This window comes from Dermacentor silvarum, chromosome 2, assembly GCF_013339745.2.
Source record: "Dermacentor silvarum isolate Dsil-2018 chromosome 2, BIME_Dsil_1.4, whole genome shotgun sequence".
NCBI classification, from domain to species: Eukaryota; Metazoa; Arthropoda; class Arachnida; order Ixodida; family Ixodidae; genus Dermacentor; species Dermacentor silvarum.
This window is the reverse complement of record NC_051155.1, coordinates 141,542,270-141,555,253: the sequence shown is the minus strand read 5'-3', so window position 1 is coordinate 141,555,253 and position 12,984 is coordinate 141,542,270. Positions and strand designations below refer to the sequence as shown.

Below are 12,984 nucleotides of genomic sequence, written 5' to 3'. Positions count from 1 at the left end.
TTAGTAGTGGCTTCTGCGCTGCGACGCGACTGCGAAGGCCCGCAGTACGCAGGCGACGTCGAACAGTGGTGTCCGAAACGTCCACATCCAAGTCCTCGCGTACTGCTGGGGCTGGCAAGAAAGGGTTACGAACAGCAGCTGCAACTATGAGGGCGTCTTCATCGTCTGTGGTAGCTTTAGGGCAGGGCGCGCGGGGTGCATCCTGAATGCGACCTTCATACTTGTAGGCTTGAATTATCCTGTTCACAGTCTTCAGGGGCCTATTAACTAAAGCGCCAATATACCGCTGGGAATAACCTTTCAGGGAAAGATCGACAATTGAGCGCCGTTCATCATCGGGAACCCTAGCCATAATACGATCTGGCGACAGAATGAACGGCTGCGAAAGATGTTTGGTTGTTTTATATACGGCGTTGCATGCACAACAACTTTGAAGGGAACGAATAGACACGCCCCCATAGATATACAAGTTTTTTTTGTCTTGTTCTGTTCAAGCACAGATGTTTAAAGAAATCTTAAAATGCAGGATGCATGGGCTTAGAAAACAAAAATGCGGCTAGCAGACGACGAACAAGTGCATTCATGACGTCATGCGCGCGGTGGAACAATTATTTCGCGGAAGGCGTGATGCGCATGCGCAATGTTTCCAGTGATGACCGTAACGGGGCGCTGACAGTGCCGTCGGCCACGCGCTCGCGTGTTCACCCTAACAGTGCTCACCGCTGTACTGCTAAGCTCTAGGACGCGGGTTCGATTCCCGGCCACGGCGGCTTACGTTTCGATGGAGGCGAAATGCATAAAACATCCGTGTACATAGATTTAGGAGCACGTCCAAGAACCCCAGGTGGCCGAAACTAACGGAGCCCTCCACTGCTGATTTTTGGGTGTAAAACCCCAGAAATTATCATTACTATTATTACCCTTTACCTTTGCTCTCAGTTCTTCCTGATATATGGGTAAATTCGACACGTTGAGATCGAGATTGGCATTCAACGTGTTTTATCGTCACACATACCAACAGCATATCAGAGGGATTTCTGGCCGTCGTCATATGACCACACGTCATATTGTTATCGTTAATCGTGACTTGAGTGCAAGTTTGTCAAGTTACTAATACCATGACCCATCAGTCATCTTAGTCACACATGTGTGCCTTTCCACACTATACTTTGGTATATATACCAAGTGAACGAGCTGCGAGAGTTCCGCGGTTTGTATTTATTTTTGGTACCGCGGCATCGGCCAACAGACCCATTCCGCTTCCCAAGAGCCCAGTTAAAGATTTCGACTTAATAAAGGAACAACAGAACGCGGGATGCAGTCTTGTAAAGCAAATCGAATGCATGAAATAAAAGAAAGGAAACGATAGGGTGTAAAAGCGTTAGCATGAGCTAGCCATATCTGCTACGTTCTCTTGGTTATTATCGCGGTCTCCAGCCTATTTTCTTCTGCAGCACGTTCACGTTGCTCATTCCATGCATAACTAAATGAAGTAAGCGCGCGGAATGCGTTACTCAAGCCGCGTAAGCGCGGATCAAGCGAGCTAGAAGGAAATAGACAAAATACCCGTATTCACAGCCGGCAAACGCGTTGTCTGTGCGGTGAGTCACTGCGGTATTACCTTGCGGTGACGTGGTACTTAATATATCCCAAATTATCGCGATGTTGGCTATTATCAACCAAAATATCAGGCTCGTAGCAGACGCCCGCCGCCTTGGCGCGGCTTCCGCAGCGGAGAAAGCCCACGGGTCCGGTACAGCAGCGCCGCGGCGCGGGAGTTCACACAAAAAGGTCCTCACTCCTCCCATGCATTCGCGCGGCGCTTTGGACACTCTCCCATATCTCTTATCTCTCCCACGCGCAAGCAAGGAAGCGGGAAGCCAGCGCCGGAGGGAGCGGGGGGGGGGGGGGGGGGGGGGGCGTATTACTATTTGCGCCACCGTACAGCGCTCGACCGCTGGCGCCACGCTGCGCCGCTCGCGCGTACCGCGTTTTTAGGTGGTTGCTTTCGCCGAGGGCGCTCGAACGCAATCATATGGTTCGCATGCTTGCCGTCTTTGCAAGTGTGGCTGCATGGCCGAGTAACCAGGTTGTTCTGCCTCATCTGCCCACAGGTGCGTCTGTTTTAAACACGGTGTTTTTGCATGGTGATGTAAAAGCCAGGCCATATCGAGTCGAGCATGTCCGAGACAGCCTTGCGCGTCTCTCACTGCTGCCGGAAGTGGTTGCCCTCGGGGCATACCAAATGAATCACCTGTGGCAGTGACGTTTAAGGATGAGGAAGGCAAGAAGAAGATATTAGCGGCAGATGCGTTCAACGTTAAAGATCACCGCTGCATGGTCATCGACCCACGCGATCAAGGTGTCCGACTGAAGCTTTACTGGCTGCTTCATGGCGTACCGGACGATGACGTGCGAGTGGCTTTGGCGCCGTTTGGAAAAGTTACGGAAATCAGCAGAGACAAGTGGAAGGTCAAGGGATGCATCGACAAAGGATCAACAACCCGCTCGGTGACGCTGAAATTAAAGGTGGGCGTTACAGTGGATGACCTTCCTCACCAGCTGCGTGTTGCCGAAGACATGGCGCTCGTCTTCGTTCCTGGCAGAGCGCCGCTCTGCCTCCGATGCCGTGGCACCGGACACATCCGACGAGAGTGCCGCGTTCCACGATGTGGGATCTGTCGGCGCTTCGGCCACGATGACTCCCAGTGCGTGCGTTCTTATGCCAGCGTTACAGGCCCACTCCGTAGCGACGTTGTGTCAGAACACCTGATGGACGCCGCAGACGCCGAAGAAGCTAGCAGGGAATACAACGACGGCGCGAAGACTGCTGCAACGCCCCCTGAAGCTTCTTCAGGAGCTGTTCAGGAAGCGAATGGTGGTGCCGAGCCCTCGGCTGCAGCATCGGAAACGATGCCAGAGACTACAACAGATGACGCAGAAATCGAAGGCCGCAAACACGTTATTGTCAGTAGCGCAAGACGCCGACCAGGAGGTAACGGACGCCGAGATGCTCACGACCGGAAGCGTCGCTGCAAAGCGGCCTTACGAAGACTCCGACAACATAGGGAAAGCGAGTGCGTCCGGCACCGGCGAGCCTCCAACGAAGGCGTCGACTGGGCGGCGGTCTTCGGTTCAACCGAAGCCAAAGTTGCCGCCTGACCGTAGGGTGAACCCTACAACGCCTCCGCACTAGCGGAGGTGACGTTCCAGACGACTTCAACGAGGATGCCAAGAAACCCACTGTTGCGATGTGAGTAGGACGCCTGGCCAAGCAACCTCCATGAAATGGCGACTAACTTTCAATCTAGCCTTCGCGTTGCGACATTGAATGTGAGAGGACTGTGTTCGCGCAGGAGGCAATGTCAGATTAGTCGCACTCTTTTGGAAAATGACGTTGACCTTCTGGCTGTACAAGAAACAAAAATTGAAAGTGAGGAGCAAACAGAACAAATGGTTCAAATTTTCGCTCTAGATACAATATATGTGTTTGCCACGCTGTTGGACGGTCAGGAGGCTGCGTCATTTTTATTCGCAATAGCATCGCGGTTGTTGAAAAAGTGTCCGCCTGCGATAGTGGGAGACTGGTTGCATGTGATTTTGTTTTTTCTGGATTACAGTGGCGTGCTGTGTGCATTTACGCACCAAACAAAATGCATGAACGTGAAACTTTTTTCAGGTATGCTGAAGGGTTTTTGAAAACAGAACGAAATATTGTGGTTCTAGGGGACTTTAATTGCGTCTGTAGAGCTGAGGACAAAACAACGGGTCTCAATGTGCGCGATAGAAGCGCTGAGCTTTTGAGTGCAATTGTGATTGAGAGAGAGCTTGAGGACATTGGTTATGTCATGACACGAGATGGCCAAGCACGATATACACATTTTCAAGGTGACTCCCATGCGAGGCTAGATAGAATATACATACCGGCGAAGTTTGTACCACTATGCTCCTCTTATGAAACACAACACCTTAGTTTTAGTGACCATTGTTTGGTAACGGTTACCATTGGCGAAAAACGAAAGGTTGTGAAGTTTAACTGGTTCCTGTGGAAGTTTAATGAGAAACTGCTGCAAGATGAAGTATTTGTCACAAGAGCCAAAGCATGCCTTTCAAATGCCCTTCATACTGAAACTAACAGCTTCATAGCAGTGTGGGAACAGTTTAAATGTGATATAAAAATTGCTGCAATTGATAGAGCCTGTGTATTACGTCACAAGGAAAGGCAACAAGAGAAACAGTTACGCAGTGAGCTGGAGTATATGTTAGGCGTTGAAAATGAAGTGCCTGGAGCGTTTAAAAAAGAAATAAAAGAGGTGAAAGCAAAGCTCGAGTTGATCGATGAAGATAAGTACCGCGGCGCAATGATAAGGGCGCGTACTGAAAGATTGTGGCTGGGCGAAACGCCCACTAATCGTGTGCTTAGTGAAGAAAAGAAGCATGCAGCAAATAAAGCGATAAATGAAATTCGATATCGTAACAAAATTACCCAAGAAAGCAAAGAGATAACACTTGCATTCGTTGAATTTTACACAGAGCTTCTTGGCCAAAAAATTGATGACCCCAAGCGCTTCCGAGTTGACTTTCTGTCCCTTATGCCGAGATTACAAGACACGGTTAGAGAGTCACTGGAATCTGAAATTACTGTGGCAGAAATTGAAGCGGCAATAGATGAATTAAGTAACGGCAAGTCACCCGGGCCGGATGGATTGGGTGCAGCCATATACAAGTTTTTTAAAGACAGAATTGGCAATGGCTTTACATCGAGTGATCACTGAATGTTATGAAAAAAAGCAAGCACCCCTCTCTTTTAGGACAGCGCATGTAGTACTGATCCCCAAAACTGATGACCCTGCAAAGTTACTTTCAGTTGAGTCTTACCGTCCCATTAGTTTGACCAATACAGATTACAAAATATACATGAAGGTGTTAGCTAGACGGCTCCAAAGCGTTATTCAGTCCCTTGTTGGCCCGCATCAAACGTGTGGTATTAAAGGTAGAACAATTTTTACAAACCTACACATAGCTAGAAGTATTCTGGAATGTTGTGACGCAATGCATGACCGCGTGGCCATGATTCAGTTAGACTTGCATAAAGCGTTCGATAAAGTTGTACATGAAGTTTTGTTTTTACTGCTGGAGCATGTAAATGTTGGATCTGTGATTACTGAAGGTGTGAAAATGGTGTATCATGATTGTACAGCCAAATTAGTGATTAACAAAGAATTAAGTGATTCAATTCCTGTGCGGTCAAGCGTGAAACAAGGATGTCCTTTGTCTCCTCTTCTTTTTGCGATTTACTTGGAACCCTTTTGTTTAGGTTTACTTGCAACACCGCGTATTCGAGGCTATACATTTTTGAGCAGTGAAATTAGGGTTCTAGCGTATGCGGACGACATAGCTGTGTTTTGTACTGATAAGAAAAGCGTGGAAGAAGTTGTCAAAATAGCTATAGCTTTCTGCACAGCAACAGGTAGCGCGATCAGTTGGCCGAAATGCCTTGGATTTTGGCATGGCATCTGGGAGAGCACACCCGATGTGTACGGCAATATGAATTGGACAACTTCCCCAGGAAAGTACCTTGGAATTCCACTAAATTATTACCGAAATGCGGAAGAATATTGGTCTGAGGAAAACAAACGTGTTAAAAGTACTACCGATAAATGGGGTGGCCATAACCTTTCAGTATTTGCAAGAGCTTCCGTTTGCAATATTTTTTTAATTGCCAAAGTGTTTTACGTGTTGCAAGTGATGACCATGACCAGAAGTTCGGTTCAAAAATTCCACCGAGTATTCGCGACTTTTATATGGGGATCGCAGTGGGAGCGCACCAGCCGGTGCAATTTGTTTCATAAGGTGAAAAATGGGGGACTAGGGCTCTCGCATCTTTTCTTCAAGCAGTTGGTGAGCAGATTCTTCTTTGTGCGGGATCAAACTGATGTATTTTTGAGAACTGTGATCCAAGCACGATTACAGAATTATCTATCTGATTTTGTTGTATCATCGTTTTCTTTGAAAGCAGGACCGCTTAGTTCTTATTTGCGTGAAGTGGTAATGTCTATACGCTTGCTCAAGGCAAGGTTTTCATATGAATACTTGTCTGATGTTACGAAAAAGCGTTTGTATTGTGATATTCTTGATGTATTCTTACCAACACCTGTCTATCGAGCTGTCTACAAGCTAGGTCCTGAACGCGATGTGTTAAAGCGTGTTAAAAAAATGCCGATCAGGCCCTCAGTTAAAACATTCTTTTTTCAAATACATACCGACACTCTCCCTGTCAAGCCATGGTTACAAAGTAAAGGTCTGTTTGTACCTTGGTCAGTAAATTGTTTAATCTGCAGGAAACCGGAAACAATAGAACATATTTTTCTAGACTGCCACGATGCCGTATTCCTGTGGGATGTCTTGCAAAGAACTCTTAAAAAAGAATTGCCATTAAGCCCTTTTGGACTCCGGTTTCTTCCATGTGCGGATACAGGGGAAGTGCCGAGTGATATGCTAATGTTGCTTTGTATGCATAGCGTATGGAAGACCAGGATGGATGTTAGGCATGCCCATATACAAATTCACTCAGCAAGACACTATTTTGTTGAGAGTGTTATCTACACCCGAGACTTGTTCAGAGCCCAATGTGAACCCCCAGAATGGCTACCTGTATTGGATCAATTGGCTTCTGTGAAACATTTTTAAGCCACATACACCAGCCGAGCTGTGGCTGGTGTATTTACAATATGTACATGTGTATCTGATCAATTTTGTTTGTGTTTGTGAAATGGCATTAAATAAAAAAAAAAATAAAAAAAAAAAACTTGCGTGGCTCAGTGGTAAAGTATCCGACTCCCACGCAGCGCGCCTGGGTTCGATCCCCGCGGAGCCCGGCTACTTTTTTTCGCGTTTCTGGCGATAGCGGCTACGCGGCGGCGGCACCATCGCGAACCGAAACGGCTATTGGAATGAGCCCATAACAGCTAACGCTGTAAAAAGACAGTGCATTAAAATTTGACTGCCTCCAAGTTTGCTTTTTAAGCAACTGCCTCCAAGGCATCAATGAAATAAATATTGCGAATTTCGGTTAATTGTTCTGAAATTCAGCTGCAAGGTCCGTCCGCCTCGCTTAGAACTACTTTACAAATGTCCACAGAAGATTCGCTACTTTGATGTCCTAAGGATGCCCAAGGACCACAGAAAGTCCCGCCCCTGGCGTGCACTGGACATTGGGATATCCCTCGGTCGTCGGCTGGGCGTAGTGAAAAGCGGTAACAAAATGTGTAAACGGTCGAACGTCCCATTTTGACATCCGCCCATCGTGGAGCAGGATGTGGTGCCCCGAGAAGGCCCTGAAAACTGCGCGATAGAAAGTGTGAGATTAGGTAGGATAGCCGGCAATCCTTTTGAAAACCGCGCTTTGTACAAGATACTGCATCGTGCGCGTCAACCACGTTCCTCGTCGAAATGTACATGGGCTCTCGAAGCTCCCGCTTTAAGTGCGTTAACATGATCAACAGCGCAAGAAAGCACGTACGACACAAGCCGACGTGGACAGGACGACGGTAAATTACAGTGCATAATGCAGAGCGCCTGCGCAAACAGAAGACGACAGAAAATAGTTTGTTAGATAAACAGACATCAAAATGTAACCAAGCAATCCTGAAAGGATAACTGAGTTGTTCAACGATATTGACACATCACTACGCTGGCATAACTTATATTGTGAACGTGATATGCTTCCACGAGCTCTCGCGCACCTTTCTTTAGACTTTGTTTTGGAATATTGGAATATTTGGAATTAAGTTTGGAATTATTTTGAAAAAAAAAGTGGCTCATATTTGGGGACAGCACACTGGGTTGACAAATTAGGTGGGTCACTTTTTACTGTTTTTGATCGTCAGTTTATGCTCTGGCGCATCATCATTTACACAGCGACCAGACTGCTTATCACACGTTAGCGTGTGATAAACCACTCTCGCTGGTGCGTGGTCCATGTGGGTTCCCGCGGTTCTTGCCGCATTTTCTTAAGGGGCGCATGTTCACGTGAAATGCCATGCGCACCAACGTATTCGTCGTGCGGAAAACGTCACACCGATTTCATATCGGTTGGCAGCTTCCTTCAAGGAATGTGATTCGCTGTGCACTTAGAGGTGTCACTTAGGGTCCCTTCGTATATCCTGTAGTGAGACTACAGTCCGTGATGACGTGGCTATGAAATTGCAGACCTGGGGTGCTATGCAGGATGCGCCGAGTTTCTCGTTCGCATGAGTTTTACCCGAGTTTGCTCGATGGCAGTCAGTGAACGGAGATAGCAAGGAACGTGCAATAACAGCAGGCAAAAAGAAATGTCGAGATAAAGCCGCGTATGACAACATGAGCGCACCCTGGGCCGGTATTTTGTAGCGATGACTTTAAAGTAATAATGCCTTTTCGCGGTTATCGCGCTTTGTCAGTGGTCAGAGAGACGGTCCGCGCTCGTTATCAACAGGATCAGCCGGCCGTGAGCGGTGGATGATAAGACTATTCTAAAATAAGTCATAAGGCATCGCTACAAAATCGCGGCCCTGCGCAGCACAGTGCTTCCGCGTTTCAAGCACAGAAGACTGCGCAACAAAACGCGCCAACGCCGCGTATTGTTATCAACGTATTATCGCAATCTAGCAATACCGTGCCTGTCCCGCTGTCTACCTCCACACTTGCCGCGAGCTGCTTGCCACGCCTTTCTCGGGCGCGTCAAGGCAATGCCTCCTTTACTCAAGGGCGTGCCTCCTCTTTCGAGCATTATCTTTCTATCCTCCGTCGAATGCGAACAGGGCACATGCGGTGCATTCTTGCACCTACACTTTCCCTCAATCAAATACATTGAAATACAACAAATAACATAACAAACATTTTATTTCTTAAAGTATCGGTTTTTCGTTTTGAATGCTATAAATTTGTGATGACAAACGGACATCGAGTGAAGTATTAAATTTTGCACTTTTTTGCCGCGAGTGGCGACAGTGAGGCGAAAGCTTACAAGCGGATGTCGCGCGCATGAGGGACTTCATACGGTGAGCAGTCGCCAGGGACGCTGCAGTGCTATTCTCGATCAAATCGATGTGATGATGACGCATAAAGTCAGTCATGACAATGATCTGTCATTTCCCTGTCTATTAGGGGAATGGCAACGCAGCGCTGCGGCATGGCTGTTCACCGCAGCTGCTTTCACTGAGGCGGCTATTAAGGCCGCCGCTTTACCAACTGAAACGACACTCTAGCCACTCTAGCCATAGAGACGGGGGCAATGGCTGTCGCTGCAAAATTGTTGTGTGGTATTGTAGGGTCCGTAGTGACGCAGCACAGTGAAAATGCACTAGTTCATCTGCGTGCGCGAAGTCTCCGCGATACATTGCGAAGAAGAGCGTGCTATCCAGCGACACAATTCATCGCTTGTCATCGCTAGCCAAGTGAAGGTGCCTCCGTGCGCATGTACGCAGAATTTGAGTGTGTTGTTCACTCTAATGTGCTTGCCGATTGCCTCTGCTGCTGAGTTAACAGCGATCGCAGATGGATATCGTAACGACAGCACAGCAATCGCATTTTGGCGGGTGATGGCTCTTGTGTGTAGTTAGAATATTAGACTTCGAACGCAGGAAGGTGTTGCAATTGTTTAGTGTGCCGTGCTTGTGATGAAGAAATGCCATCGCACTGGGTGTGTTTGCGCTGACCGCTAACCGTGTTTGCGACACGGCGGCTCCGATACATCACTGATGACAGAGCAGCCATCTCAAATGAAAGCTGCGATACGTTGTCGTTGGAAAACACTACGCACTGCTCAGGATCGTCGTCCACCGCGGCGCATCGACGCCTTGCAAGCAGCTACAGTGACGTGCCGATAATTATTTGCTGTGCGCTACGTCGCCACAATGCAGGCAATGAACCGTGTTGTGGGGTCATCACAGCCCAAGAAGATATATGCATAAGCCAGCGAATGTCGACGCTTTTTTTTTTTTTTTGATAGTGGTGCTCAGTACATCACCGATGACAGTGCGTTGTGAGTGTTTTATTTCGCCGGTCAAGATTGTTAATGCCTCTCAGTTCCGCACCACGTCGCTGTTGCCGAAAAATAAGTTGGGCGTTGCCCAACCGTGGTGGGCGTGCACAAGAGTTACATGCCTCGCGTGGGGCGTGACCTATGGTTTTGATTGACAGGCGAACTCGTGCCAAACTCGTACATCGTGAAACCCCCCTCGAGTTGAACTCGTGAACATGGCGGCGGCAGCAGCAGCCTGTGTCATCGCATCCAGCGGCAGTAAGCGTCAATATGACCGTCTGCACCCGTTCACCTAAATGACCGACGTAGAGTTTCGCGTCATTTTTGCCTTTCCAAAACGTCAGTGCGCTGGCTCTGAGACGAGTTAGGCGAAGGCCGTCGTCTGCGGAGACAGCGTAGCTGGCAAATTATGTTTTCCGAGCACAGAGTTGTGTGACTAGGCTGCGGAGGAAAAGATCGTGCGATCGCTTCAGCTCTCTCTTGTTTCAAGCGCTGCTCGTGCACTGCGACCCAGCCCCAGCCCCGGTCCGGCGTCATCATCGGAGTTCTGGGGCACCTGCGACCACCAGTTGTTCAACCCGGACCAACCAATCTGCGCAGGCGAAGTGGTCACATTATATTGGAAAGCTCAGAATGGACGCAGGGCTGTCTTCCGGTGCAACAGCTGCCGAAATCAGTTTTCGCAGTTACACGGTACCGCTGCACTGCACGGGCAGAGAGGCGAAGGAAGTTACTTCGCCAACACGGACCGCCTCGGCCGTCTGAACGACCACCTCTCCAGGCGGCAAATGATTTGGCTCACGTACTGCGTGAGCAAAAGCGTAGACATAGGGCTGTTGAAGTAAATGACCGGCGACTTGTTTCCTCTATGGGAGCACGCCATCGCCGACTGGAGGAACTACCCCCGTAAGTTCGCGAGAGACCAGCTGCTGGCGCAACCTCCACTCGGTGGCCCCGGGTAGATAGCGCAAATTGACGAGTGCCTTCTTCGCGGCGAGCAAAAGTACAATTGATGCCGCCTAATGTCGGGCGACAACTTTCCGCCGAGCCGCCAAAATTACGTCGGTGTTAAAGATGGTGGACCATGGGTCTTCGGCATGTTCTGAGCGACCAGAGGAGTGGAGCTACTTTCAAGGTCGACCGACGAAAGGCGGCGACGCTAGGCGCCATTATTAAAGCCAATGTTCAACCGGGGACCATTATTCATAGTGACAAATTGGCCGCATACAAATATATCCCAAATTTAGTGGATGCTAACGGGGCTATGCCTCAATCTGCATTGGGAGATAGTAAACCACTGCGTGAACTTTGTGGACCCCATCACGGGCGTTCACACGCAAAAAAAAAAGAAAGTTATTGTCAAAGTGAAGCGCCACCTCGTCAGCGATGGGTACAGGGTAGCTGCACCGATGCTGGAGTCCCACCTGGGATGGATGTGGTGGCACTCAACAGCCACGTGCGCTGCAAAGACCCTCTCGCGTTTGTTAGAAACCACGGATCGCTCGGGCTACCCAGTATAAAGAGTCTTTCCTGCGGTTGTTAGAAGCCATCGCTCGACGCTTGCCAGTAAGAAGGTGCATCGCAAAGTAAAAGAAAATAAAGTGTAGTTTTCTGACCATTGTAGGAGTGCTTTCTGGCATTCCTGAGTGCTTACACGGTAAGCGCGCGGCAAACCACTTAGGCGCTAGCCGACGCTCACTTCGTCTCGCAGCTGGGGCAGCTGGGGTGCCTCGATGCGCGCGCGCGCATCGAGGCACCCTACTCGCAGCCTTTATTTAGCTTGAGCAACGAGCGATCTGTTAAAAGCCCAGTGTGAAAACCAGTCGCACATCAATCTGTGCTCGGAAATGGGAGAGCAAGCACGTAGCGAGCCGCACCAATATAATTCAGAGGAAAGACAAAGAGCAACGAGTGATCTGTTGAAGCCCCAGTGAGAAAACCAAGCGCACACCAATCTCTGCTCGGAAATGCTAGCGCAAGCACGTAGCGAGCCACGCCAATCCAATGCAGAGGAAAAGAGAGGAAGGCTAGCATCCCCTCGTGGTATAACGCGAAACGTATTAAACTACAAATTAGTCAAAAAAAATGTCACAGTTTCGCCCTAAGGGCGAAGCAATGAATGCGATAGCAACACAGCAATGTCATACGAAGTAAGGTGGGCGGCTTTGGTAGCAATATGAATTGTAGTAAACATGAGCTGATTAAGTAAGCAGGTGTGCTGCGGCGTAAGTAGACCGACATGAAGAGAGACTCGATGACCACGACGAGGCGCGTGTGAAACGGTGGTGTTGATGAGAAGCGCTGCCCGTGAGCAGCGCGTGCGAAGGGACACACCTGTAGCGCTGCACTGCCGATCCGGGCAGCATTGCATGTGTAGCGTGCGTTGGAAAATGTGGCCCGACTATTACTAACTGAATGAACAAGCGTGGTGTGAGCGCGCACAAACAAACACGAATAGATCACACGGAATGACTGCAGACAACGACTGTGAAAACGCTGGCAGCAAGCATACGCCGCAGCGGGCGAAGGTACGTGCGGTCTATCGCTTCAACGGAAACTGAGCGGCGAATGCACGGCGCATAAAGGTCAGAGCCGTGTGGAGATAAGAGACGGTGCGGGGCGAGCGACGAACGCCGTTGTTGGCAGAGTAGAAGTGCGCCCCCCCCCCCCCCCCGCTCCCTCCGGCGCTCGCTTCCCGCTTCCGTGCTTGCGCGTGGGAGATTGAGTGCGTTCGCTCTCCGTGACAGCGTGTGTCCCCGCACGCTTCTGCTCGGGCATACGGCGCGCGGTGACGATTTTATCTATACGGAACCTCACGGCGACGGCGACGGCGACGACGACGACGACGCCGACGATAGAAATCCGGTGGAAGTGTCCATATAATTGCTATCGCAATAATACACATTCAGTGTACATCTTGTAAACTTTAAAATTCTTATAATCCGCATTAATGTGAATAA

General features: G+C 49.2%; 1 protein-coding gene across 1 annotated transcript; it reads left to right on the top strand.

Moving 5' to 3' along the window:
• The first annotated feature begins 2,327 nt into the window (after positions 1 to 2,327).
• Positions 2,328 to 3,162, top strand: LOC119440435 (uncharacterized). Its single transcript, XM_037705345.2, has one exon. It carries the CDS (start codon positions 2,338 to 2,340, stop codon positions 3,160 to 3,162), a length of 825 nt encoding a protein of 274 aa, XP_037561273.1. The 5' UTR covers positions 2,328 to 2,337.
• The last annotated feature ends 9,822 nt before the right edge of the window (positions 3,163 to 12,984 follow it).

What these genes read in the sequence shown, in the direction of transcription:
- LOC119440435 (XM_037705345.2), top strand. Translation starts at nt 2,338, where the DNA reads ATGGTCATCGACCCACGCGATCAAGGTGTCCGACTGAAGCTTTACTGG.